This window comes from Amblyomma maculatum, chromosome 1, assembly GCF_055883805.1.
Source record: "Amblyomma maculatum isolate TAMU_Amacu chromosome 1, ASM5588380v1, whole genome shotgun sequence".
In the NCBI taxonomy this organism is placed as follows: domain Eukaryota; kingdom Metazoa; phylum Arthropoda; class Arachnida; order Ixodida; family Ixodidae; genus Amblyomma; species Amblyomma maculatum.
Window position 1 is genome coordinate 155,718,162 of NC_139344.1, and position 27,301 is coordinate 155,745,462.

Below are 27,301 nucleotides of genomic sequence, written 5' to 3' on the forward strand. Positions count from 1 at the left end.
CCGGAAAGTCCGATGTTGCAAGGAGATATATCAAATAGCAACATGGAATGTAAGATCTATGACTCAAGGAAAACTGGATGTCGTCAAGCGAGAAATGGACAGATTGAACATTGATATCTTGGGTATCAGCGAGCTCAAGTGGACCGGAATAGGAGAATTTAACTCCGGCGACCATTATGTCTTTTATTGTGGGCATGAATCCAAGAGAAGGAATGGGGTCGCTCTCATAGTAAACAGAAGAATGGGCAAAGCATTGCTAGGGTACAACCCCAAAAACGACCGAATGATTTCACTTCGGATCCAAGGTCACCCTTTCAACATAACAGTTATCCAAGTCTATGCACCGACCACTACTGCTGAAGAAGCTGACGTTGAGAGATTTTATGCGGACCTACAGTGCCTTTTAGACCGCACCCCATCATCAGACGTCGTTTTTCTCATAGGAGACTGGAATGCTAAGGTCGGGAGTGAAGAAATATCCGGAATTATAGTCAAGTTCGGTCTTGGCGAGCCAAATGAAGCTGGGCAGAGGCTAGTAGAGTTTTGTCAAGAAAACAACCTGACCATAGCGAATACTCATTTTCAACAGCACAAGAGGTGCCTGTACACATGGACTTCACTGGACGGTCTGTACAGGAATCGGATCGATTATATTCTTTGCCGGCAGAGATGGAGAAGCGCTATACAAGCAGTAAAAACAAGGCCTGGGGCCGATTGTGGCACCGATCATCAGCTTCTTGTTGCCAAAATTAAGCTTCGATCGAGGAAAACGCAGAAAACTAGAAGGCCTTTCAGGTATGATCTGGATCAAATTCCATTAGAATATGCTGTGGAAGTGAGGAATCGATTTCAAGAATTAGATCTAGAAGACAGAGAGCCCGAAGAGATGTGGACCGATGTTCGTGATATAATACAAGAAGTTGCTACTAAGGTAGTTCCAAAGCAAAAGAAATGCAAGAAAGCAAACTGGTTATCTGAAGAGGCTTTGCAAATAGCTGAGGAAAGGAGGATGGCAAAAGTTATGGGGGAAAGAGAAAGATACAAGGTTCTCAATGCGGATTTTCAGAAAATAGCAAGGAGAGATAAGAATGCCTTCCTGAACATACAGTGCCAAGCAGTTGAGGACAACAGTCAATTAAGGAACACAAGAGCTCTGTATAAGACAATCAAAGATATCAATGGAAGCTTCTGTGCTAAGCTGGGCGTGATAAAGGACAAACGAGGCAAGGACCTCACTGAAGCCTCGGAGATAAAGAAGAGGTGGCAGGAATACACAGAAGAACTGTACAAGAAGGACCCGAATGTGCAAACCCAACATAAGACTGTTGTGATTACTGATCTCGAGCCGGGCATCCTGAAGAGTGAAGTTGAATGGGCCTTAGCCAGCCTTGCTAAGAACAAAGCTAGCGGAATTGATGGCGTTCCAACTGAGTTGCTTCAAAACCTTAACCATGACGCTGTTAACATTCTGCATACATTATGTCAGAAGATTTGGACAACCCTGCAGTGGCCACAGGATTGGAGGAGGTCAGTTTACATCCCCATCCCAAAGAAAGGCAGTGCCAAAGATTGTTCCAACTACCGCACGATCGCGCTTATTTCGCATGCTGAAAATCCTCCAAGGTAGGCTGCAGCAGTATGTGGATCGGGAGCTTCCGGACGTGCAAGCTGGGTTTCGCAAGGGCAGAGGAACTAGAGACCAAATTGCCAACCTTCGTGGGATCATGGAAAAAGCAAGAGAGTTCCAGAAACCCATCTACTTCTGCTTTATTGATTATGCAAAAGCGTTTGACTGCGTAGATCACAGCAGATTGTGGCAAGCTCTCCAAGAGATGGGAGTTCCAATTCACCTCATCTGTCTCCTCAGGAACCTGTATGAAGGGCAAGAGGCCACAGTCAGAACTGGGCATGGTCTTACCGATTGGTTTCCGATCGAGAAAGGAGTGAGGCAAGGCTGCATACTGTCGCCCTGCCTATTTAACCTATATGCAGAGTGCATCATGAGGAAGGCCGGTCTGGACGAGTCTTCAGCTGGAGTGAAGATTGCTGGAAAACGTATCAACAACCTTAGATATGCGGATGATACCACTTTAATGGCAGAAAGTGAAGTGGAACTCGAGACTTCTGATGCTCGTACAAGAAGAGAGTGAGAAGTTTGGGCTTAAACTGAACATTAAAAAGACAAAGATCATGGCGTCTTGCCCTATGAAGTCCTGGAGCATCAATGGACAAGAAGTGGAAGCTGTGACAGATTTTCTCTTCTTGGGCTCCAAGATTACCTCGGAAGGAGACTGCAGCCATGAAATTAGGAGACGCCTGCTTCTGGGAAAGAGAGCAATGGTTAGCCTTGACCGCCTAGTAAAGAGCAGAGACATTAGTCTGCCAACCAAGATCCATATAACTCGTGCTATGGTCTTTCCAGTTGTGATGTATGGATGCGAGAGTTGGACTGTGAAAAAGGCTGACCGCCGAAGAATTGACGCAGTTGAATTGTGGTGCTGGTGAAGACTCTTGAGAGTTCCTTGGACTGCCAGAAGATCAAATCAGTCGATATTGTCGACCATAAACCCTGATTGCTTATTGGAGGGTCAAATTCTAAAGTTAAAGCTCAGCTACTTTGGTCATCTGATGAGAAGAGAGGAGTCGCTGGAGAAAGATTTGATGTTGGGAAAGGTTGAGGGTCGCCGGAGAAGGGGTAGGCAGCGAACGCGATGGTTAGATGGTATCCTCGAGGCACTGCAGATGAAGTTATGTGATGTTAGGAAGATGGTGAGAGACCGGAAAGCGTGGCGTGACATGGTCCATAGGGTCACGAAGAGTCGGACACGACTGAACAACTGAACTGAACTGTGCATACTTTGGAGACTTATAGTGTGGGACCGGATTAAAGTGGTTTTTACCAGCCACTGTTCTGCCTCTCATCGGACTCGTTGTAAAGCCGGACTGCTTCTTACGCGGTCGCATGCAGGGAAATACTACCAGTTGTAGTGCAGTTTTGAAATTCGCTCAGTGACAGCACGAAACATGCACTACCCTGCACGGAATCAGGCTTCCCTGCACGCTCTGCACGTGCGTGCCGCTCGTTTTCTCCTGCAGTCTCCACGAGTTGCTTCCACCTTGCCTAAGGTTACTTAACAGCTACGCTTTTCCCTCTGTCATTCTTTCGCTTTTCGCCTTTCCGTGCATCTGGGTCGTGCCACGTTTTCTCACCATGGCTCCTGTAATGCTTTCCTTACTCGCACAATGGTGTTTTCATAAAGCAGTAAACAAAAACGCTCATTGAAGTTGCGTCCTTGTTCATGTTTGGTTGCGCAGTGTTAGTGATGCGTTTTTTCACGTGATGGTGAAATGTGACACGGGGTGTCGCTGGATCAGCCACTCGACTAGCTTCCTGTGTACATGGGCTGAACGATTTGCGTGAGGTGGTACTTTTGGGATAGGCTAAATAATTTTACTCATTGACATCCACTCAAGCGCAGCCATACAGCTACAGCTTTCTCAGAAACTTTGTAGGTAAAGAAAAATTCATCCTAATCCAGGGATCGAACCCGGGACCACTGCCTTTCCTGGGCAGTCGCTCTACCAACTGAGCTAATAACTGAGCTGAAAAAGCTGTATAGCTTTTCTTTGTAGCCGTATGGCTGCGCTTGGGTTGATGTCAATGAGTAATTATTCCCTTGTTATTTTTGGGATAACAGAAGCGGTCCCGCTGAAGCAAAATGGAGGTTCAGTGTTGCGGCTGCCACTACAGTGCAAAATACTCAATGAGGATTCCTCTGTCAGCCTCTCCACTAGGCTTGTTTTCCAAAAAAAAGATCTCGTTCTGAGACTCCTTGCATTCTTTGTGGTGTGGCAGTGATGTGTTAGCATACCGTGTGCAGCATGACTGCCTTCGCAGAGCTGGTAATGCACTGATGAGCTCATACACAGTTTTGCAGCACCAGTCGCAGTAAATTTTGCCGTCTTGCTCAACGTATTATGTGGCTATGAACTCAACGGGTTGGTTTTTTGTTCATTGATTAATAAGGCGTTTTTTGTAAGAGCAGCTACCTATTTGGCATGCATTTTCTCTAACATTGCTCAGTTCTTGCGACGGAAGTATCTGTTATAGGCTTAACTGAGGATGGTTTAGTGGCAGGCAGGCTAGTGTACAGAGAAGGAAGCAGACATGTTTACATTTTACCTGCATGTCGTCGTAGCTGTTGGCCACATCAACACCCCGCTGACAGAACCTGGACACCGCTGTCCTTTAGCTTGCCCTCTTGGGAGCATGTACTTCCAAACCTCTGTGGCAGCCATAATTTTAGAACGATCACGTGGGGAAGTAAGACAGCAGGGCCATCAAATTAGCCATCTGGCTTTCTTCAGGCACAATGAGTTGAAGTGCCATTCTTGCCACTCTGGCACAGCTTGTAAAGTGAGAAAGGTGAAAAAAAGAAATCAGTTTCAAACTAGCCAAAGTAATTTCAGGAAGCACACAAGTTAAAGCTTGTACTTTGTGGGCAAAACTTTGTTTAATTTCTGGCTGTAATGTTCATTGCGCTGTGAAAGTAAATGAAAGACGTACTGCAAGATGTTCCATTGTTGTTTGCAGGTTAGAAGGTGCACTACAGGAAATGTTCTTGCTCTGTACTCAAGTGTATTTGGTGGCCGGGCTTCTACTGCTTCATTGGCACTGCACTTGTTTAGCAAGATAAGCTTGTTGCGTAGCTTGTAGCATAGCATGGTTTTTCACATAAAACTTTCAGTTGGGGCAGCACCGGCGCTTAGGCAGTAGTGGTTCCCTCTGGTCTGGCTCTTCTTCGGGCTCGGCACAGCAAGGGCCAAGCTCAGCAAGAGCTGTTCAGCAGCAGCAAGCGGAGAAGCAGCCAGCAAGTGCAGAGGCCCGGGTCAGGGAGGCCAGAAGGGGACCAGTTGCAGCATCCACCTCTGGCTCCGAGGGCCCAGTTCCTAGGTCCAGCCAGCCCCTTGAGAGCTCAGCATCCAGGGTATGACCATGCTTCTCCGGACTCCCTTTTTTATAATGTAACATGGGAACGTTACTTGACTGAGCTCTCAAACTTCATGCTCCTCCTCCCCCCTCCCTTCTTTTTCTACCACAAGATTTTCCTTATGTGAGTGCCGCAAAGCTATCATAGACATTGGCATGAAAAGCCACATGCACAAGCTAAAGTAGTGTGCATTGTGACGAAGCACTATATAGCCTTCGTGTACAGTCCCAGACAGAAATTGCATCCACGTCTTTTAGGTTATCATCATGTAAGAAACAGACACAACTGATAATAAACAGCCTAGGGATTTGGGCACACAAAAATTTATTCAAGTTTCCTCTGCAATAAACAGTAGCTGTTCTGTTCTCACTCAAGAGAATTGCAGATGGACCTCATTCCGCACCTAAATGTAGTTGTACTACAGTTAAACCCCGATATAATGAACCTCCATGTAATGAATTCCTCTATATTTTTCAATTCGCCAATGCCTCCCTCATTCAAACACATGTATTTGGAAATTTCATGTTACGAACATGTTGCGGCAGCTGATCTTGATATTCAAGCTCATTACACTTACTCTCTCTCCTGGCTAATGCTGAATTACTGGAAATCTAGCAAAACTGCCCAAGTTTCTTAATGGGGACGTCTGCGATCGCAATGCGGGACCACAGTTGATAACACGCACCATGTTTCATCACTGACAGCACATCTACACAGCAATCCACTGCTTTCCCTTTTGGATTGTGGCACTCAGTCATGGGCAGTATCGAAGATACATGTATCTTCGATACTATCTTTAGATACATTCTTGTGTATCGGTATAAGGTATTGTGTGCGGAAAATGAAAGTATCGGAGTATCGGTATCGAAAATACATTTTTAAAGTATCGTATTTTAACGATACTCAATACTGAAAAAAAACTTCAAATATTGAAGCCACTGTGAGAATTTGGGTTGACGGCACTCGCTCAGGCGGTAATACAGGCCCGGAAACAGCTCGGCTTGTAGTACCGCCAGAGTTCCCTCCAAATGCCCCTACCCCTCAGCGTCAACCACATTTCCAGATTCCCTTTCTTAAAACTGAAGGAGCCAGTGGCAAGTAAGTGCTCACGAGGTTCCTTACTTGTGAGCACTGGATGCGTACCACGAAGCTACTAAGCCATTAACAGACACACAGAAAGATATGAACAAAGCGGATACGCAAGGTAAACACGCATTAGGGACCACGCACGCTGCTGTACTTCTAGCCGCTCTTCTCACCCTTTGCCATCTGCTCCTCTATCCATCTCTGTGGCATCTTTTGGATGTCATAGAGAGGGACTCCACACTTTAGCGTTCCTCGTAGTCTAGAGTCACTTTGGAATGTGAAACCCCGTAAAGTAAATGTTCATGTCAAAAAGGGCTCATCTCTTTATGGAATTTATTGGTGGGTTCGAGATCTCAGTTCTATCTTTGCTTTATTTGCACTTTGAACTAAGAGCTGACTAGGATTTCTTGTAGCATTTTGGATCTGGTTTCATGCTTGATATCTGGCCCGCTTTGTTAACCTTGAGGTATTGTTCCCCCCCCCCCCGCCTTTTTTTTTTTGCAGCTGCCAGCAACGTTGGTTCCAACGTATTCACTGAATTGTCCCCTAGCCAACATGATTGAGGTGAGCATATTCGCAGAACGATTTTGTGTGCATTGAAAGTCAGAGAAAGAATTTTTTCTTTATGTGCTTCATTTCTTTTACCCAACTAGGTTGTCCTGAATGATTATTGCCGGGAACGAAATTTACCCGATGATGAAGTATACATCTTGTATGACTTTATTCAAGAAAATGTGGTGTCTCCAAATTTTCTAGGCGAGGGTAAGTATAGCCAAAATTTAGTCACTGTGTGCTCAACACTGTGTATGTGCAAGTTGTAACAGAAGCAGTTCAGAGAACAAAGGGCTGAACAACCTTTGGCATTATGGGGCTCTGGACAAATGTGCACAGACTGGCAGGATGGCATGGTGCAAACTATGCTCTGCTTCTTCCTTGAGATGGCTTTGTTTGGTTCATGTCAGTTTAAGGGCAGCCATGTTCAAGCCAAGCCTTGGCATGTGAAAATTGGGGGTGGGGGGGAGACTTAAACTCTGCTATTAAAGGGACAGTCTACTGAATTTCTCGAATTTTTTCTTGCTTCATTGGAAAGCTCTGTCCCAAAATTAACGAATACCTAGCTGAGGAGCTAAGAAACACGGCAGAATCATCTAAAACTCAATTTTTCATTACGGTAGGCTCGTTTTCTCACTGGTAGCCTGCGTCTGCAAACACATGGACACAGCATAAAATTAGTAGGGTAACTCTATGAACCCAGCAACTACTCTGCCGCTTAAGCTGCATGCAGAGCGTGTCATTGACTAAGATCACAGGTTTTGTTTAAACTATAATTGAGAGCACCAAAATTCTGAAATCTGAAATAAACGTGTTGACATTTACTGCAGATACCAACAACTGTTTTTGCCTATCGGTGGCGTCTTTGCTTGAGTGGTTTTCTGTTTCTAGCGCATTTTAAAAGTGAACCAGGCAAGATTAAGAATAAAAGTAGCCGCAATTTACTAGAGGAGAAAAAGTAGGCTGCCTTAAAAGTAAGCTTGAACGTTTTTTGCAAAAAATGAGTTCTGTGCGGAATTTTTTTTTCCTCTGAACAAGACTGTCATACTTAAAAATCAAAAATCAACGCAAACAGCAGTTTTTGCCACAAAACGAGCACCAGCATGTCCGCCCTCCTAGCAAACGCCACTGTTGTCAATAATTAGCCGGGCCCATCATGACATTCTCAGTATGCCAGGTCTGCGCCGACGGTGTTGCTGTGCGAGCGTTGCTTCAGGTGACTTGAGAGCGTGATTTAAAATGTTAATGATTACTCGAATAATGTAAAACACCTTGGACACTTGCTGTACGTGTTCGGGCAACCAGCAGTTACAAAAAACGGTGCTACGAAAGATGCTGTCGAGTACGTCAACTACGAAAGCAAAGTCGGCACATTTGCACAGGTGGGAAATCTGCCCTTGAGTGCGAAAAGCGCACGAGTGGGCCTGCTTTAACTGCCCTTTACACATTAAATCGCGTTTCAGTAGCAACAAATGGAATAAGCATTGTATAGGGTGCAACCCTAGTCCATAGCAAGTTTATACAACCTTCAAGTATTGCCCAACAGCGCAACGACAAACGCACGTGTACTGCAGCTGCTGCACGTCCTATCTTTGCAGCTTAGCGCGGTGCACTGTTCAACGCAACGCTGAAAATGGTCCAGCTTCAGCCACATAATGAAATAAGACAAGTTCTCAGCATCTGCAGTGCCAGTTGAAGCGAGCTTATCGGAACGGTGCTGGCAGCGAGCGCAGTGGATGGGCGCTCTGGCTGAGCCCACTCTTGGCCGTCGCTAGGCTGTTGACGTAGCTGAGAACGGCAGTGAGCTGTGTAACAACAGTGAACCGCAAATAGCGTTTCAATTTCGGTATCCTCGGCTAAGCGTAACAACGGTGAAGCCAGCCGTGCAACAACGGTATTAACCTAGTTAGGTACAGGAACAATGACTGAACTGCACCAGACTTCAGTTGCACTGATTTAATTGAAATTCTAAGTGGCTGCAATCGCTGCCTATATTTGATTGGTGCAAAGCATAGCCGATTCCAAAGGCAAGAATTTTTTCCTTTTCATGACGGAGACCCACTGCGCCGAAAGTTTCTCATCCTCTGGGAAACTATAAAGCATCTTGTTTTGTGGACAACAATGTTCGCACAACGGAAAGACGTGCTGATAGCCACTAGTTGCTTTACGCACTCACAAGAATGTCTGTTTACTAATGACACGAGGAACATAATTTTCAATCATTGAACGACGTTTATTTCACTACTTGGCGAAAGAGGCTCACTAGTCTGAGGGCGTTGAAGCACGCGGCGCGCCACTCCACAACTGCTGCGTATCTGCTGGTTGACCTCGTGGAACATGCGGAACCTACAGCACAGAATGACTGAACTGGAGAAAATAAATGGCACCAGCAGCAGATTGCACTGATCCGTCGATCACTAAAGCGCTGGATGCAGTGAAGCAAGCGTAAGAAACGTGCGGCTGGCCGGTATTCCTAGATTGATGTCGTATCTGCCTGTTCCTCAATTTCGGCATCCCACCCACTCCCCGGCAGCGACGAGGGCGTGACTGTAGCGCGTTTTTAACAAGCGATTTCGGTTTTTCTTATAGACAGGATTTAGATAAAATTGATGCATATGTGTAATAAAACCCCTTCTTTCCAACCATCGAATTCTATGCAATTTGAAAACCGCTTCAGCTTTCCTTTAAGAGTACATGAACATAAATACCAGTCTGTATGAGGCTGTGGCATAGTCATATTCACTTCAGACGCTCCAAACAGATTAAATGTTGGCAACGAAAGGTCACGAGCACGCCCCATCTATTGAAACCAGACTTCCTGATCAATTTAAAATATGGATTCTTGGTTAAACCACGAGTTCTCCCCTTGATACTGCTACCAAATGGTAAGATCTAGCAGAATATGCCAATATTTTTATACTTGTCTTGGGCAGTAGTAGACTGTCCCTTTAGGGGTATGATGTGACAGTGTTAATGACTCTACCTGCCGCTCCTCTTGCGGCTCCTCGCTCAAGCACACACATGCAGTTTGCAACTTGATTGATCACTAATACTATAATTATCTCGCGCATACTCTTTTACTTGTAAGCTGCCATATTATGTAAGTCGCATGTTACCATGTTATGTGAAGTACCACTCAGCATAGATATAAAGCCCCGCTTATCCAAGCCATGTGAATGTACCTGCATGGCCTAGAGGTAGCATGCCTGACTCAGTATGCAAGGTGCCTGAAAAGTTCGGTTTCCCTCATCCTCCCATATGAATTGAGAAACCCAAGTTTGCAGCTCCTGCCAAATCGGCCATGTCATGGCCGCATGCCGTTGCACTAGCCTATGACCAATGAGTGCCTGGCCATGTCAGCTGCCACCTCCATGCTCGAGATTTTTCGCTGACTACGCTGATGCAGAATTTTTTATTGAACAAGGCCTGTTGCATTAATATCTGTGCTAGAGGGCCCGTATATGTCTATATGCATTATTTAGTCGTCCAGATAATGGCAGTTGAAATTTGCTGAAATATTTTGAGTTGTGAAGACCTAGTTACATGGTGCATTTTCATTTAATTGAACTTAAAGCACGCTGAGAAATTGAAGATTGAAGTTGGCTTTAAGCACGGAGTGCAATCACAAAAAAGACAATTTTTTGTGAAAACAGTTCTCGTGGAGTAGAAAAGGGCAGCAAGTAGAAATGGCAAAAGCTAAACATTGTTACTTTTGTTGCCATGTTCCTGTTCTGGAGTAGCAAATATCTAGGATAGCATGCCGCAAAGCACCCTACATTTTACAATGTGCTTCTTAAAAAAAAAATATATATATATTATATAGCTGAGGGACGGTACCGTGGACTACAAATGGAATCCCTTGAGAATGGCTGAGGGAAAAGGGGAGCACATTCATTTGTAAAGGAAAGGGGGGGGGGTAGTAGTTGTAAAAAATAAAAGCTATTTCTGGGAAAATTGCTTGTAGTCATCCAAATAAATGTAGCTTGCATTAGAGTTCTAAACTGTATAAAAATTTTTTCTAGTTTTGCTCTGTGGCCGAAAGTGTGCCATGCACACAGTTTACTAGTGAAATTGGTAAATGATGGTGATGCTTGTTCTTTTCTTTTTTGCAGTTTTCTTGCTTATAAAAGCTCAGTTTTCGGCAATGAAGGTTAGAATGCCAAAGTCTGTATATACAGGCCAACTGCAATTCGTTTTCAGCAGTACTTGCGAGTGGGCTAGTTGGCTATACGACTCCGACGACCTCCGGCGCTGCATGTTTATACACAAACACAATACACACACAAGAGAATTAAACCAAGACGTTAACACAGATGATGCGCTCGCTACCAACTGCCTGTTTTTGTGGTGCGACGAAGAAGAATGCATCACAAAAAACGTGGGGTCATGCTGTCCGCAGTGAACAAGTTAAAAAGTATGTGCAGGAAGGTGAATGAAACGAGAGAGACTAAAGAAGAATATGGAGCACTGCACAGGGAACGCTTTGTCAAATGTCGCACTGGTGTCGTGTACAAGATCCCCCTGACATGTGGGAAGGCCTATGTGGGGCAAACAGGCTGATACATCAATGAAAGGCTAAGGGAACACAGAAATTTGTGTGCCGCATTGTCTACTCCAGGAAACCTGGCGACCCATTGCTCTCGTTGTAAAACGGATGACGATCAACAGGACTTGAGGGGCACCCATTGTATACCAAGGTTCACCGAAACCAAGGTGCTGGCAGGCTCAAAAGACAGTTTTAAAGGAGAGATTATTGAAGCATTCAAGATGATTTCGGGGGAAGAAGGGGAATGCGTGAGTTTTCCGTCGGTGGCGCTCAACAGCAAGGAGGTGATACTTCTCCGTTTGGACAATGTGACAAGACGTTTGGGTAATGTGACAAGAAGTTAGACCTAATTTGTCATTATTTTCGTTTTATTTTCATTTAATTTTTCATTCTGAATTTCTTCGAATTTTTTCTGAATCTTTTGTTTACTTCTTCATATTGTAACCCCACGTTTTTTGTGATGCATTCTTCTTCTTCGCACCACAAAAACAGGCAGTTGGTAGCGAGCACATCATCTGTGTTAACGTCTTGGTTTAATTCTCTTGTTTGTGTATTGTTTGTGTATAACCATGCAGCGCCGAAAGTTGTCGGAGTCATCTTCAGCGTCCCTTTAATATGGATGTTTTGGAAGTTGCATTATAGTTAGAGTGTTTGTGCAAGGGGCAGATGCCAATGTCTGCATTGACTTTTTCAGATTTTGCTAATAAACTGTTGGTCGCTCTCTCCCGAGAAATGACAGTGGAGCACTTCGTGACACAGCTGTGCAGTGGTCAGTCTATTCAGAGCCTCAACAGACTGCAGGCTACACTGCAGCAGGCAGTGGCGCAGGACCTGGTTCCAGGTAGGTTGCGTGGCAACCTGCGTTTGCGTGGCAACCTGCTTGAATTGGCGGTTCAAGCGAGGGATTCACTTCTGGCAAGATGGGCTGCCCCACTTATCCAGGACTTGCAGGTGAGCGTTGTTGGTTGTCTGTGCCTTCTAGCTGGTGCTTTTGTTTTTCTGATGGGAGCAAAAACGAGTATAAGACATAATTTATAGAACCAGATATACTGCGTAACCAGGTTCTGCCCCGGCTGTTGCAACCACGTTTTGATGGGAGCAGAATGAAAAATGTGCCTGTGTGCTGTGAGATGAGATGTTATCTCATACAAGAGTGCAGAAAAATACGCAGACACAGGGAGACATTAATGGACACATCAAGCGCTCACTGCAACTTCTTCTGGCACCAGGAAGAAAACATTCATAAAAAACAAGAAAAAAGATGAGATGTCAGCACATGTTAAACCCCTGGTGATCTAAATTAATGTGAAGCCCTTAACTGTGGCATCTTGTCAAAGCGCGTTTGTTGCTTCGGGTCATTAAAGAGAAACTCTGGTGTTTTTTCTGCCTCCTCAGGTTTTACTGAAACCCCTGGTGATCTAAATTAATGTGAAGCCCTTAACTGTGGCATCTTGTCAAAGCCCGTTTGTTGCTTCGGGTCATTAAAGAGAAACTCTGGTGTTTTTTCTGCCTCCTCAGGTTTTACTGAAATCGTGGTATGTTCGTGCAGCTTTCTAATTCCTTATTTCAAATTTCGCAGTGGTGCAGTGTTTTATTGCCGCGGGAAATTCATTTCATGACATAGGTGATATAGATTTCTCTAAGCAGCCTTGCTTTGTGATGTCACCGAACGCATGGCTGTCAATATTCGGCGTACTTTCGCGGCGGAAGAAAAAACTTCGAGCCTGCTTTTGGTTATCTTGGGTAAATAATGACCCAAGCTGCTACTTAAAATATTCATTTTAGCAAGTCAACGTGCCTATGATAGGTCTTGTGACAATATTTGTAATGTCATAAGTTGGTCTGTTATGACCTCATTGTTTGGTTTTTGGTTTTGCTGGTCTTTGCTTTTTGAAAACACTTCTGTTGAGTATTTGAAAAACTTCGTGCCAAGGAGGAGGATTCGAAGAAATGTGCTTTATTCACTTGGCCTCAGCTTGGGAGAGCAGAGCCTTCTTGTCGGTGTGGATTAAGCAGGGCACCATTGTGCCTGGGCTGGCATAGATCAGATTATTCCATTGTGCATGCAGCGTAATGCCACTCACTGCCTCCTGCACTCTAAAAGGCGATTATGCACGAAGTGCACCCCGCTGACTGTCCTGAGGCTCAAGAACTCCAAGGCTGCATTTTAACTGAAATGGCTTTGCAACACTAGTTATAGCGGCAGACATTGGCAGCAAGATAGAGAGAGGGATACACGGCTACACTGCAGTTTACCTTTGAAGTGCTTGGAGCAAAGCTGAAAACAAAAATCAGGAAAGGAAACACAAAACCAGCAACCCTGTAGGATGTAGTGAAAAAGATGACCCAGTGAAAAAAAAATAAAATTAGACCTATGCCATTTTCAGCTAGGGTAACGTGAGCTGGTTCCTTGCTCTCAATCTTTAGCTCGCTTCATGCATTCTCAAAGTTTTTTTTGTTTGTTTTATTTATATGTAGCATACGTTCGAACACTCCTAGCACGCTCGCATATTTTTAAAGTGATACCATTTAAAGGCCTCTTCTGCAGAAAATCCAGCATTGTCAACGGTGTTATCGAAAAATCACTGGCATGATGCTGGCAGGTGGCCACGAAAAAAGTGTTAAGCATAGCTCCATTTGAAGTGTTACAACAAACTGTTGCTAAAGTGGGTACATGGGTTCATGATGATTGCCATCGTCAGTCACTAAAATTATCATGCTCATTCAGATAACTAGAGAATGTGTTTGCACACCTTTCTTTGTACTAACTCAATGATGGGAAAAGCTCTTCACTAAATCTTGGAACAAAAACCTTTCTTCTTTGCACTTGGGTGTTCTCATAAAGTTTCCTGTTTAATGTGCAAATACAGGTTCAAGCCACAAAGTTTTTCTTTCTGATGTTCCATTTGTTAAAATCATGGAACTGCATTTATCTGACTAAATGTTACATTGTTTACATTGTTTTTCATACAACAGATATCCTGTGTTTGGCTCTAGATTGTTTTAGAAAATTTCTTGGAACTAATTTTGTTCTTTAATGGTAAATTTCTTACCTTGGGAGTTGTCATAAGCTGTTGATAGGCCTAATGTTTGTTTTCCAGAACCTAACTCTTTCTCTCACGTGACTAAACTGAAGTGCTGTTTCCTTTCAGATCCTTTAGACATCTCTCACACACTTGTCTACTTGATGATCAGACAGTGAAGGCTGCTTGCCCACTGAGCTCTGTATGGTATACAGACTGCTACAAGACTATGCACCTTTGACTTACATGGCCACAGCAATCCCTCACCTTCCCATCAGCCTTATAGAATAGTGATGCAGTATTAACACTTTGGAAAGAAAAAAGAAAAAGTCTTTCAGCAACATTTTTTTTTTAGGACTAGTTGGTTCATGTGTTTAAAGCTGAATCCTTGTAAGCACTTCTCCCCTTTGTCTTGCACTAAGAAAGATCTTGCCTAGGAAAAAAAATAAGGCCTATCCCTGAAAGTGGGGTGCAGTGATAGTTATTATTATGGCTTGCACTAGGGGGGGGGGGGGGGATGCTTATCGGAGGGGGGGTGTCAACTCTGGTTGCTCATTTGAGGTGGGGCAGGAGTTAACCTTCCGAGGTTCTTAGATGCCGAATCAGGCACGCTACTCCCAGGCTGCGCAGGCACGTTTGTGCAGCATGGTTAAAGCTTAGAAATGTATGCTTATAAGAATGTAATATATTGAAGGCACAAATTAAATGGATTGGTAATTGAGGTAAGGCTTCATGTACACAAATAGGGAATAGGGATAGTTTATCTTATATGAAGCCTATTTATGTCTGCCATAACATTTGTGTTGGCCTATGCACATGAAAATTTTAAAATATTTGTGACAGCTAAATTGTTTTGGTTTACAAGAGCTTATTTGGGTAAAGTTCCAGAGCATCATTCCTAGGTCAATGTGGGGTTTTTGCTGGACGAAACATGACTCTTCTTTTGAGTGTGGGCCAATAAATTCTGCCCATGTGATGCCGAGACACTACAGACAATTATCATTCATGATATGCTAGTGCAATGTGTGAACCGGCTAATTTATAACAAAGCAGAAAACGAAACTTCCAGCCAGGCAGCTGCTGATGTTTTGGGCTGGGGTTTTGCAGTTGTCATTGGAATCGCAGTCTGTCAATGTAACTGCATCAAAAGGGTCTGCTACACAAGCAGCAAAGCTACATAAAGCCAGATTTTAAGGCAGAAGCCTTTAATGCCTGATCATTATCAACAGAAGGTTGTTAGTAGAGTTGTCACGCTTTTAAGTGAGAGTTAAAAATTTGTCTCCTCCAGCAATCGAACCTCCATCCCTTGGATCCCCAGCCCAGCGCTTAAGCAACAGCGCCACATCCTGGATCGTGAAACGCTCTTCATAATTCTTCTTGTTTATCGTGAGGGTGATAGCGGGATTCCGCGAGTGATAGATACTGCATCTTTCCTTTCCTGTAAACAAATTATAGAACACTGGTGAACTTTGATGCGTTCAGTGAAATGCTGGTTGTGTTCGACAAGGGGCGTGCGATGTACCATCACGACAGGCCCTAACGTCACCAGGCAATTCGTGCATATACATAGCTGACCCCGCCGGGCGCCCAATTCAGGCGTCCGTGCAGCGCCTTTCATTTGCCGCTTCCTCAAACGCCACACCACACAGCAAACAGAAGCAGACCCAAATGTCTAGGAGGCGTGAGTACAGCAGGCATCAGCAGTGTTTGAAATTGATTTACAGGATTGAAAAGGCACAGTATCAGTCACAATTCTCAGCGGACACATATACCATGCCCTAAAGGAAGGGAAGAAGGTGGGAGTGAAAGAGAAAGGGAGATAGAGGTGCTGTAGTGGAGGGTTATAATTCACCGCGCACTTTAGTGGACCAAAGTGCCCTCCAGAATGTGCGTGCGCGTGCGTGCGCGCTGTTCCCTTGGCCTGCCCCGCCGGGGTGGCGCAGTGGTTACGGTGCTCAACTATGTTCCCAAGGACGCGGGATCGAATCCCGGCCTCGGCGGCCGCTTTTCGTTGGAGTCGAAAAGCAAGGCTTCTGTGTGCTGTGCGATGTCAGTGCACGTTAAAGAAACCCAGGTGGTCGAAATCTCCGAAGTCCTCCACTACGGTGTCTCTCATAGCCTGAGTTGCTTTGGGACGTTAAACCCCACAAACCAAACCAAACCGTTCCCTTGGCTTGGCACCATGCTGCTAGTGCACTATGCCAGACCTTCAACCTCATGACGTTTCAGAAATTGTCGCCATGTGGGAACATGAACTATGCAAGGAATGAAAATATAGGTAGTGTCTAAAGGATCCACTAGATGGTGCACCAAGTCTGCTGGGGTGCAGGGAGCACTGAGATTGCCCTTCGAATCGGTCATTTACCATGGTCATAGCAACGTGGTCAGAAAAACAGTTGAAGCTCTTCATGCTGAGTGAAATGTTTGAATTAAGCAAGTTTTCGAATAATATGATAACAAAATGGAAGCGTGTGCAAAATCAGCCCTAATCAAATTTAAACAGCCACGGAAAAAAGTGTTAATCATAGCTCCATTTGAAGTGTAACAACAAACTGTTGCTAAAGTGGGTACATGGGTTCATGATGATTGCCATCGTCAGTCACTAAAATTGTCATGCTCATTCAGATAACTAGAGAATGTGTTTGCACACCTTTCTTTGTACTAACTCAATGATGGGAAAAGCTCTTCACTGCTCTACTCTAATGTTCATGAAACACATGAGAGTGGGAGCAGCCGCTAGCATGACATGCATAAAGGTACAGTAAAACCTTATTGCAAATGACTTTCAAGGGACCTGAAAAAGATGTCTCTTGTAAGCAAGGGCCCTTGTAACCAAAAATTCTAAAAGCACTTTGTTGATCAGTTTACTGCACATCAGCATATAGATGCATTTACGCGCATTAACAGGAAATTGTTCAGGAAAGCTTTTATTCATACAAGTATGTATTTTTGTGAATGCAGAGTGTATTCCTTCCTGAATTCTGGAGGTAAAGCACTTCACTTTGCAAGCTTTTCTATTGCTCTAATACCTTTGAAGCACTCTTACTTGCTTGTCACCCTCAGATGCTGACACATTCCCTCTAAAATGTCCTCGTAGTCATCCTCTATGGCACATGTGCCATTTACTTGCGCGAGAATTGCACAGTCTGTAAGCTCTTTGGGAGCACACAAGATCCACATCTGGAAATACGAATTCCTCAAAAGATTCTGGTACCTCACCAGTCTCGCTCAAGCTTCATTTTTAAGGAAGCTTGCCCCAGTATCCATATATGGGCCCTCTTACATCATGTCACCACATTTAAAGCCTGCTTGTCTGAAATGGTTTTTCACAGCTTCACTTCTCAGGCCATTCCAGGCACCAGAAATCACATGAACAGCAAACTTCGCATCAATTACTGTAGTACTGTCTTGCTGCCTGTCGTGAAACAGACATTCTGCCAACCTTGTTTTGTACAGCAACTTGACTGTGTGCATAATGCCTTTGTCTATTGGTAGAAGGTAGGGTGTGGAGTTTGGAGCGAAAAAATAACTGGTGGCTTTGAGCACGAAAACTTTGGTGCTGCAGGAAGCATTGTCCACAAAGAGAAAGACATCAAGGTTCTGAGCTTTCACCTCGTGATTAAATTTTAAACAGCGAGGAGTTAAAAATGCTGGATGTCATTCATCCATTTTGATTTGCTTCGTAGGTGACAGTAATGCGATGCCAGTGGCTGAAACAACAGGGTCGTTTTGGCTTTCCAATCATTGGGAAGCACTCCTTCTCAGTTCCTGACATATACAATAAAAAGGATGCTGATATGGAGCAGAATTGAGCTAAGGGAATCTGAAGTGCATCATGTACGAGTTGGCACGCTTCACTTACATTGCATGAGCACACCAGGGTTGTGTCTCTTCTAATCTTCTAAATAGTGAAGAATTTGCTCCAGGGACCTGTAAAATTTGTCCTTAGTAACCGAGTGTCTCTTGCATGCAATGTTGTTAACATGGCAGACATAGGAAAACCAACCAATTTTCAAATGTCTCTTATAACGGAGTGTCTCTTGTAACAGTGTCTCTAGTAGCGAGATTTAGCTGTAATAGTACCACGGAAAGTAAAATTTGTTCCTCTCTATATTCTCTTCTGCTCTATGAGGCAGATTGAGAGCATGCGCAAAATGTCTTGTAGTTAGCACAAATATTCTTGTAAAATTCATGATGCAAACTTTTTATGGTAGGTCTGACTGAGAAGTTCTCTCAAGCGAAAACATAGGCAATGAGTGTGAGCACAGTTCATTCTGGTGATCTCATTCTATCATGGTGCAATGTGTTGACAGTGCAGTGAACATGAAATTTATGCTCTGGAATGGTGCTGATGATGTTGGAACGCAATAGAAGCTGCCAAAAATGTTGTTAGTCAAGCACTGTTTGGTTGTGGGATTTCCTGCTCTTTGCCAGTGTAATGTTACCATGGCTTGTGCAGGCATGCGAGCTGTACCCGTAACTGCCACTTTCTCTTGCATTGCATCCAAGTTATTGCATCTGCTTTCTTCATTTTGGCCTGTCAGATGTTGCCAAAAGCAACATTTTTTAAAGGAATGCAAGTTCAGATATGAACCTATTGTTGAAAATGAGGAAGCAGGCTTTCTTGTGATATGCATAAGGTTAAAAAAAAAAGTTTTTTTTTTTTTCACTTCACAACAAGTAGCACTGTTAAGGTTGACGCAGCCGTTTCCTTGCAGTACTTCCCGATAGGTTTCAGAAGTGAAATTTTACAAAAGCATAGAAAATTATAATTTGATTCTTAGAAAATTGAAATTCTTTGACAATTACAGTTGATACTGGATGTATCAAACTAGAAGGGGATCACGAAATAGTTCACTATATTGATAAATTTAGGTGTAAAACATGCCAACAGATGAGCTTCTTTGTAACCCACAAGTGTGAATACAGTGAACTTGCGCTGGCAGCATGCTCGTTGTAATTGCAGCTTCTTGCGAGGTGCTTGATTGCGCATCCGCGTATCAAGTGTCACTTCGCACGAGGCATTAAAAAGAGAGGAGTACCTCTATGTGCCATTCCGTCGGTGCGAGCGTGCACTCTCGATATATTATGGGAAGAGATGGAGGGTCACAGCTCTCATCTCGCGCCACTTGGCACAAGTGCCTTTGGGGTTGGGGTTGACAGCAATGCACCTAACCCACGGCGGTCAAAGAAAAGCCACTGCTGATTATGAGAGGTCTAAATCTGTTACTGGTATGCTATAAGCATAACAATAACTGAGTTAATAACTCAGTTCAAATATAGCACATTTGATTTCTTTTCCTTAGGCAGCAAATCAGGCCACAAAGAGCCAAAATATGTGCCTGTGTGCTGTGAGATGAGATGTCAATACAGTTAAAGAGCCCTCTGTAGTGTAAATTAACACGAAGCTTTTAACTTCGGTTGGCAAGGCTAGCTTAACCGCGTGACAACCAGCGCGCTAAATGTGCTTCCTCGCATAGCAGCAGTGTCAGGTTGCAAACTATCATGCCATGCCAAAGGCCACTTTCATTTGGACTCGATCTTCACCTCATCCAGCGCTTTCACAGCACTAACTCTCAGCAGGCAGCCAAGGCTGCGCAGCCGACCTCTGCGCACGAGAACTGACTGTGTGGCAGCATTAGTGGAAGAGCTTATGGCAGTGGCATGAAGCGCAGCTCTATATGTTGTTCCGTTGAACGAGAGTTTGAATAAGTCAAGCACCACTCCTCTACTTTTTCATGTGTTTTTCAAGGAGATATTCTGAAAGTTCGATATATGCAATAATACTATGCATCTTATCTGGGATTGGCTGTATTGGCTTAGAAGTTCTTTATAAAGGGGCATTACATTTTCACATTTTGAAAGCTGCATCTCTGCTAAGTTGCACCTTACATCAATACCCTTTCAATTGCTCAATAAATCCTGTGTGTATAACATTCAGAAAATATTATCTCGCACGATGTCAAAGAGTGGGGTCCTTGGTTTTCTTCTTTTTTAATAGGCGAAAGGCAATGTCAAACCAGGTGTTGATGTGGAAGCTACCATCACTGGCTTTTTGAGCGAGAGACTGCATACTATCTTGGTCCACATTCTTGGCCCATGTAAGTTTTTGCTTTCTTTTTTTGCCAAGTTGGCCGTGGCAAACTCATCAACCACCTTTGTGCCATTGACTTGCTCATTTATGATTACCCTTCTGTCTGCAGAGCCGCTTTTATATAATTACAGATGTCAAATTTTGGTTGCTTGTTTTCTAGATTACTAGTTTTAAGTCCACTTATATTTTGCTGGAAAAGAATAAGCTTTCATAGATGTCGCCTTATAGCACCGAGGGGGAAAAAAAAAGAATTTTGTTTTTCAGGACTGCCTGCCTAGTAGGGATTGTTCATATATGACTGATGGTTTTTTTGATGTGTTGCCAAACGCAATTTCCATGCGATGGAGTACATAGCCACATATAGGCAGATATTATGGCAACTGCAGTTTTTAGTTTCCATCTAGTTTTTTTTTTTTTTGCAGGTGGTGGTATAGAAAATAATTATCAAGAGCAGAGTGTCTTGAATGTCAGCTAAAATGGCGGCCAGCTCACGTCAGGGCGTGCTACAAATTCAGCACCTTTTGCATTATTACACTTGTTCTACTGTGGACTTTTGTGTGTGTGTGTGTGTGTGTGTGTGAGAGAGAGAGAGCAAAGCAGTAGCGAAGAGTCTGAAGGTGACTTCACAAGGTCTGACTTCAACTCGGAAGATGAATGAGGCAAATATCCGCTTGGAATTTCAACTGGGGGACCAGGAAAAGCATACTTGCACATTTAGCTTGCTCTAACGCAGTTGCGCTTTAGGAACAAGGAAAGCTCAGGCATGGGAAGTGGCTCATCCAGAAGTTGAGCAATTGTGGAGCTCATTTAGTAATAATAGGGCCATAAAATGCCGAAAATGAGGTTTAGCTAAGCGACCGAGAGATCGGTATTCTCTCACTAGTCACTCTTTCGGAAGAATTTTTGAGTTGACTTCATTAACGTAACAGATAATGGTGATTTCCATGTAAACGCATGTAAGGGCCGCACTTTTTTTCCTGGATTGGAGGGCCCATACACGTGACGTACGAAAAATTTTTATTTTTATTTTTTTAAGTAAAAGCAGACCAATCAGTGAGTGTGCGGCATTTATTTACCATTCAATTGTCACTCGTGGAGTCTTCCAACTCTGAGCTGGTGCTGTGCTCTGGTGCACCTTCACCCCACAAGTCGCCTTCAGTCCCGTCCTGTCTGAAATCCCAGTCACCTTCAAACTACGGGATACAATGTCTATTAGGCACTGAGTTCTACGCTTACAAAATCCAGCCAGGCACAGTTACAAGCATTGCCCTCAGGCACAGCATGGTCCTTCGCCAAAAGGATAGGCCTTGCCTCTTCAGAAATCTTCGTAACCAGCCAACACTAGCTTTGAAGTTCTTGCACTCTACGCTTCTCGCACGCGGCAAGGCTTGTCTCTTCACGCACAGCATGTCCGTTGTCAACGCGTAGCCATTGTTCCGCGCTTCCATTGCATAGCGGAACAGCTCTCCTTACAGCTCGAGATGCTTGCATGGTTTGCCTCAAAAAGCACGCCTTTTGTAGCTGGCTTTCTGCAACGCATCCTTCTGGTTGCACCATCTAGATTTGGACGCACTTCTCGTGCACATCAAAATTTCTGCTCGCCGCACGTTTGCCGTCTTCGAGGGCAAACTCCACTACTTTCAGTTTAAAGCCTGCCGTATAGCTACCAATATATATATGCTTGCCCATTGTATTAGAATGGCAACGCTTTATGGCAATTTGCGAAAAATAAAGCACAGAGCACACAAGAGCCACAACTACGGCGTATGATCACGTCAACTACTCTAACCGATACTCACATGCCTTTGCCACAAAACAAAGCTTGGGTGGTCGGGGGTTGGCGATACCGATGCCGAATAGATTACGGAAGCTCACGGCAGAGGGGAAATATAATGATTCTGACCCGCGACTTCGGGCACCATCCCTGGGCGGCATCTGAAAGCTCCTGTGCTCATGCATATTGAAGGTTATTCCTGCGTGGGTCGTGAAAAGTTTGGGTGCAGTCCTTACACAGGTTTTGTTTTTTAAATATTTGCTTCAGGAAATGGGGGATGTGACCCATACACAGGTGCAGCTCTTACACGCGTTTATATGGTAACAGTGGTTCTCCTTTCTGAACTCAACACTCAGAGGCATCAGAAAAAAAAAAAAATATTAAAAACAGCTCTAGGAACTGCGCCTCACCAATGAATAGGCCACCGACTGACTTGGTTTGCAGACTTCCAACTGTTGTACCAGTTTTCCCCGATTCATTGGTCATTGTTTTTTTTTTTCTAATAGCCTTCACGTTGGCGCTCTGTATGGTAATGGACACGGAGCTCGAAGTATGACTGCTGGCAGTTACCACCACGATGGGCGTTGAGCCCTATAATAGATTAATCACACGGGCAACCTAACCTCTGTTAAGCCATGGTAACCGATGTTCACTGAGCTTTGTCGCAATTCGTGGTTCGCCATTGTTACACAGGTTGCCTATGTCCCACAATATTTAATGTAATGGTGGCATTCGATAAGGTTTGGTTCTTTCTAAAGGTGTGGTCCAGTTCCATTAATGAGATTACAAGATTTGGTTACCTTCTGCTTGTGGTCGAGCCATAATGGAACTGACCAAAAAGCACATCTTCAAAAAATATTTCTGTTAACGGCTTGCCTCAAAGATCAAAAATGTGTTTCTATCCTGTATTTTTTTTCTCATTGAGAATCAGCCAATAATATTTATTTTACTCATTGTATAACATTCAACGTGTGTTTTGCGTACAATCATATATTATTTTTATTTTGCATCTTTATATGGCAGTGTAATGAATTTTACTTTCTACAATCATTGAAGAAAATGTTATACCAAAAAGTGTGTGACTGTTGCCTGGGTGGCCGGAGCATTGTCAAGCTGCTGTTGTGCAGCTATTTCTCCTGTCCCCCTTTTTCGCCATGTATCCCTTCCTTGATGAAAATAAAATGTGCGTGAAATAGTCTGAGCTATAATGTGCATAATTTGTAAATTTTGGGACTGAATTATATTAAAAGCAAGCTGCTGGTTATATGCACACACTTCCACTGTAGAGATGAGTTTGAAGCAGCATTCAGCATAAGATTGGTAATTACACTGGAGCTCTTCTCTTGCACTCCCAATACATTCTTGTATTGGGAAGCTGGCCATTTATAGCAAGCACTGTTAATAAGTTCTACTTTTCTTTTTCAGCTTCAGAAAGTTTTGCCCAAGAATTGATATCCCTTATCCAAAGGACAGTGAGAGACCTGATTGCCCTGGCATTGTGTTGTTTCAAGGATGGCATCGAGTCGCTCAATGCAGTCTTTCATGCCAGAATGGATCCCATCCTTACGAGGCTGGGCAGGAATCTGAGCTGCAAAGCTCATGTCTTTTTCTGTGGTTGGATAGAGACTTTCTGGCAGAAGGTCTCTGAAGGCTTGTCATCGTCGCAAGCTACCACTTCTGCCATTGCTGCCAAGTACCTGGTGAAGCAGACCAGCCCACCAAAGACTTCCTCTGGCAATCCCTCTGATCAGAATGGCACCACTCTGCCAAGCATGGAGGTTGACAGGGAAGTCTCGGTAAGCATCTTCTATTTTAACCCTTTCTCACTTCTGAAAAAAGAAAAATGATCTGGATATCATTGAACGTGTCTGGTTTTTCATTTCACGGATATTGGCCTTAGTATTGAAGCTCTTGTGTCTGTGATTCATCATTTCAAGCTAGTCTGTGTTCGGCGTTAGTTGCGAGATGTCTCTGAAGCTATGCTTTATGGCAGGCTTCCTTTGGGATGAATTCTGTTAAGTAAACAACTCTGGGAAGGCTTTTTTTTTTTTCACTCCTGATAGACTGAGTTAAAAAAAGAAAAGATGTTGGCACTTAAATTTAATGTGAAATCTTTCAGTGCCTCTCTGACTAGCATTTTATGGCCCGTACAGATAAGTCAGACTCTGTGTCGCAGCCGCGTTGCATAATAAAAAGATTATGCAAGGCAGCAGCAACATGAAAAGGAAAGCATTCAGAGCATAATTTTGAAACTTGCATAAACTGTGTGGTCTTCTGCAAGTACTATGTAAGATTTTTAAGAATAGTCTTTTGAGACTGCTTGATAAATGTTTTCTCAAGCTTCTTTTCATTTATGCCTCATTTCTGATATGCTTATGCTGCACACATACTTTTGCTCTAATGTACCTGATATCCTAGCTACTCTTGCACAAAATTGCATTGTCTCATTGCAGTTGTCTCGAAAGATGCAAGCTATTACCACTGTCTAAGATGATATACTGTTTTGCTATCAATGTCATGCATACCTGCCAACTCTCCTGATTCACCCCGGAGTCACCAGACTCCCAGTGGCAAAGGTGATTTGAAGCTGAAACTAGAAATGAATCCTGTAACACTATCCTCCAACACCTGCTGCTGGTGAAGGGTCACAAATCTGGACCAAGCTTTGAGCAAAACTACTACTACGGATTTTGGAAGCTAGCAATATCTGTTACTGCAAGGTTCGTGCAAGCGGACTTATTGTACACTGCCTGAAAGTTTGATTGAACGCCCCCTTCTTGGTTGATGCAAATAAAAACTCGATTTTTGGTCTCGCTAGATTGGCTTATACGGATTTGGCCAGCAGGTCTAGTAAGAGCTATGTGTGTGAACATTGTGACAATGATAGTGTAGGGACCATTCTCCTTCAAGCTAACATCCTGTCTTCCACCATCTTATGGCTGTAAAAAAGGCCAAATTAACAGATTTAAGAAATGTGACTGACAAATCGGACTCCATCTGAAGTATTTTAACTGAAAAATTGGGCTTTTATATACAGTAAAACCTCGTTACAAGAGACACTCAAGGGACCCAAAAATGATGTCTCTTGTAAGCAAGGTCTCTTGTAATCAAAAATCTGCACATCAGCACTGCACATCAGCATATAAATGCATTTACACGCATTAACAGGAAATTGTTCAGTAAAGCTTAAAGAAGTTATCCATACTAGTATGTATTTTTGTGAGTGCAGAGTGTATTCCCAAATTCTGAAGGTTAAGGACTTCACTTTAAAAGCCTTCCTGTTGCTCTAATACCTTTGAATCACTCTTACATGCTCGTCACCCTCAGATGCTGACACATTTCCTCTGAAATGTCCTCGTAGTCACCCTCTATGGCAAATGTGCCATTTACTTGCGCGAGAATTGCACAGTCTGAAAGCTCTTCGGGAGCACACAAGATCTACATCTGCAGATACGAATTCCTCAAAACATTATGGTACCTCAACAGTCTCGCCCATGCTTCATCTTCAAGGAAGCTTTCTACAGTATCCATATATGGACCCTCTTACATTGTGTCACCACATTTAAAGCCTGCTTGTTCGAAACAGTTTTTCACAGCTTCACTTCTCAGGCCATTCCAGACTCTTGAAATCACCTGAACAGCAAACTTCGCATCAATTACTATTGTACAGTCGTCCTGCCTGTCGAGCTGCAGGCGTTCTGCCAACCGTGTTATGTACAACTTGACAGAGCGCACAATGTCTTTGTCTATTAGTTGAAGTTAGGGTGTGGAGTTTGGAGGGAAAAAATAAGTTTGGTGGCTTTGAGCACGAGAACTTTGGTGCTGCAAGAAGCATTGTCCACAAAGAGACATCAGGATTATGAGCTTTCATCTTGTGATCAAATTTTAACAGCGAGGAGTTAAAAATGCTGGATGTCATTCACGCATTTTGATTAGTTTCGTAGGTGACAGTAATGTGATGCCAGTGGCTGAAACAATGGGGTTGTTTTGATCTTCCAATGATGGGGAAGCACTCCTTTTCAGTTCCTGACATATACAACAAAAAGGATTCTGATATGGAACAGAATTTAGCTAAGGGAATCTGAAGTGCATCATGTACGAGTTTGCACGCTTCACCTACATTGCATGAGCACACCAGGGTTGTGTCTCTTCTAATCTTCTAAATAGTGAAGAATTTGATCCAGGGACCTGTAAAATTTGTCCTTAGTAACCGAGTGTCTCTTGTAACCATGTCTCTCTGTTGTTAACATGGCGGACATAAGAAAACCAACCAAACCATTTTTAAATGTCTCTTATGACCGAGTGTCTCTTGTAACAGTGTCTCATATAACGAGATTTATCTGTAGTAGTATATGAAGGGCTAACTAAGCATAGCCATGGCCTTTGGGAGGAGGAGTACAATACTAGGTTTTGAAAGGTTAGAAGTTCTTATTTGTCATCAGGGATAGCATAATGATTTTAATATATTCCTTAAACCATTTTAAACTGAATGCTTCGTTGGAGCACAACTCTGTAAGAGGCTGCGGTGTTGCTCAGGCTTGTGTTGACAAAGCCCATGAACAGCGCATCGTTTCCCTGAGAATCTTTTAGGTGGCAGGCATGCTTGTTTTCCTTGTCCTCATCCTACCTTGTACTGTACCCTCAGAAAGGCACTCTCCTATTTTAAAGACCAGTGACACTGGCCGTGAAATTGTTGAGCACAGTCAATGTTGCAGGATGATCTTTGTGCTTGGTTGTGCGAGCTAGGCCAGGTTGAAAATGCAAGTTTCATCTTGCTTGGTACGAACGAATGAATGGCAAATGGTTTAGAGCAGACGGTTTGCATAGAGCTGAATGCATTTGTGTCAGAACATTGTTTATGTGGCGGCAATGTGTGAATTGTCACTGAAAGCTTGAAGCACATCTGGAGATCAACAGGGTGCAAAGGTAGGTGTATGGTATTGGAAGTTTCACGTGTGCTGACATATAACTAACAGCAGCATTAGCAGCAGAGACACACACTGAAAGGCACCATCTATGTTCACATCGAGCACGAGGAATGACCTTGGGTGTAGCCAATGCAAATAATTGTTTAGAATGTCTGCACATGACTCCGTAGAAAGAGGCCTGTCAAAAAAGGAAAGCCACATGAGCTGGAGCTCAAGAAGTAATAAAAAAAAGCAGATATACATAAAATGCTCAAAAGTTTTTTGGGAGCTTGCAGACAGTCTCTTCAAGGATGTACCAACATTAAAC

The 27,301-nt window shown here is 43.5% G+C and overlaps 1 protein-coding gene across 4 annotated transcripts in view; it reads left to right on the forward strand.

The window, feature by feature from the left end:
• Positions 1-27,301, forward strand: part of LOC146204699 (large proline-rich protein BAG6) — a 111,833-nt gene that overhangs the window by 74,389 nt on the left and 10,143 nt on the right. For all 4 annotated transcript variants that reach the window (XM_084589414.1, XM_084589412.1, XM_084589415.1 and 1 more), the window contains exons 18-23: positions 4,749-4,988; positions 6,582-6,641; positions 6,731-6,839; positions 11,870-12,126; positions 20,200-20,299; positions 23,492-23,862. In XM_084589414.1, the coding sequence (XP_084445540.1) occupies positions 4,749-4,988; positions 6,582-6,641; positions 6,731-6,839; positions 11,870-12,126; positions 20,200-20,299; positions 23,492-23,862 (1,137 nt within the window). The remainder of the gene's footprint in view (positions 1-4,748; positions 4,989-6,581; positions 6,642-6,730; positions 6,840-11,869; positions 12,127-20,199; positions 20,300-23,491; positions 23,863-27,301) is intronic.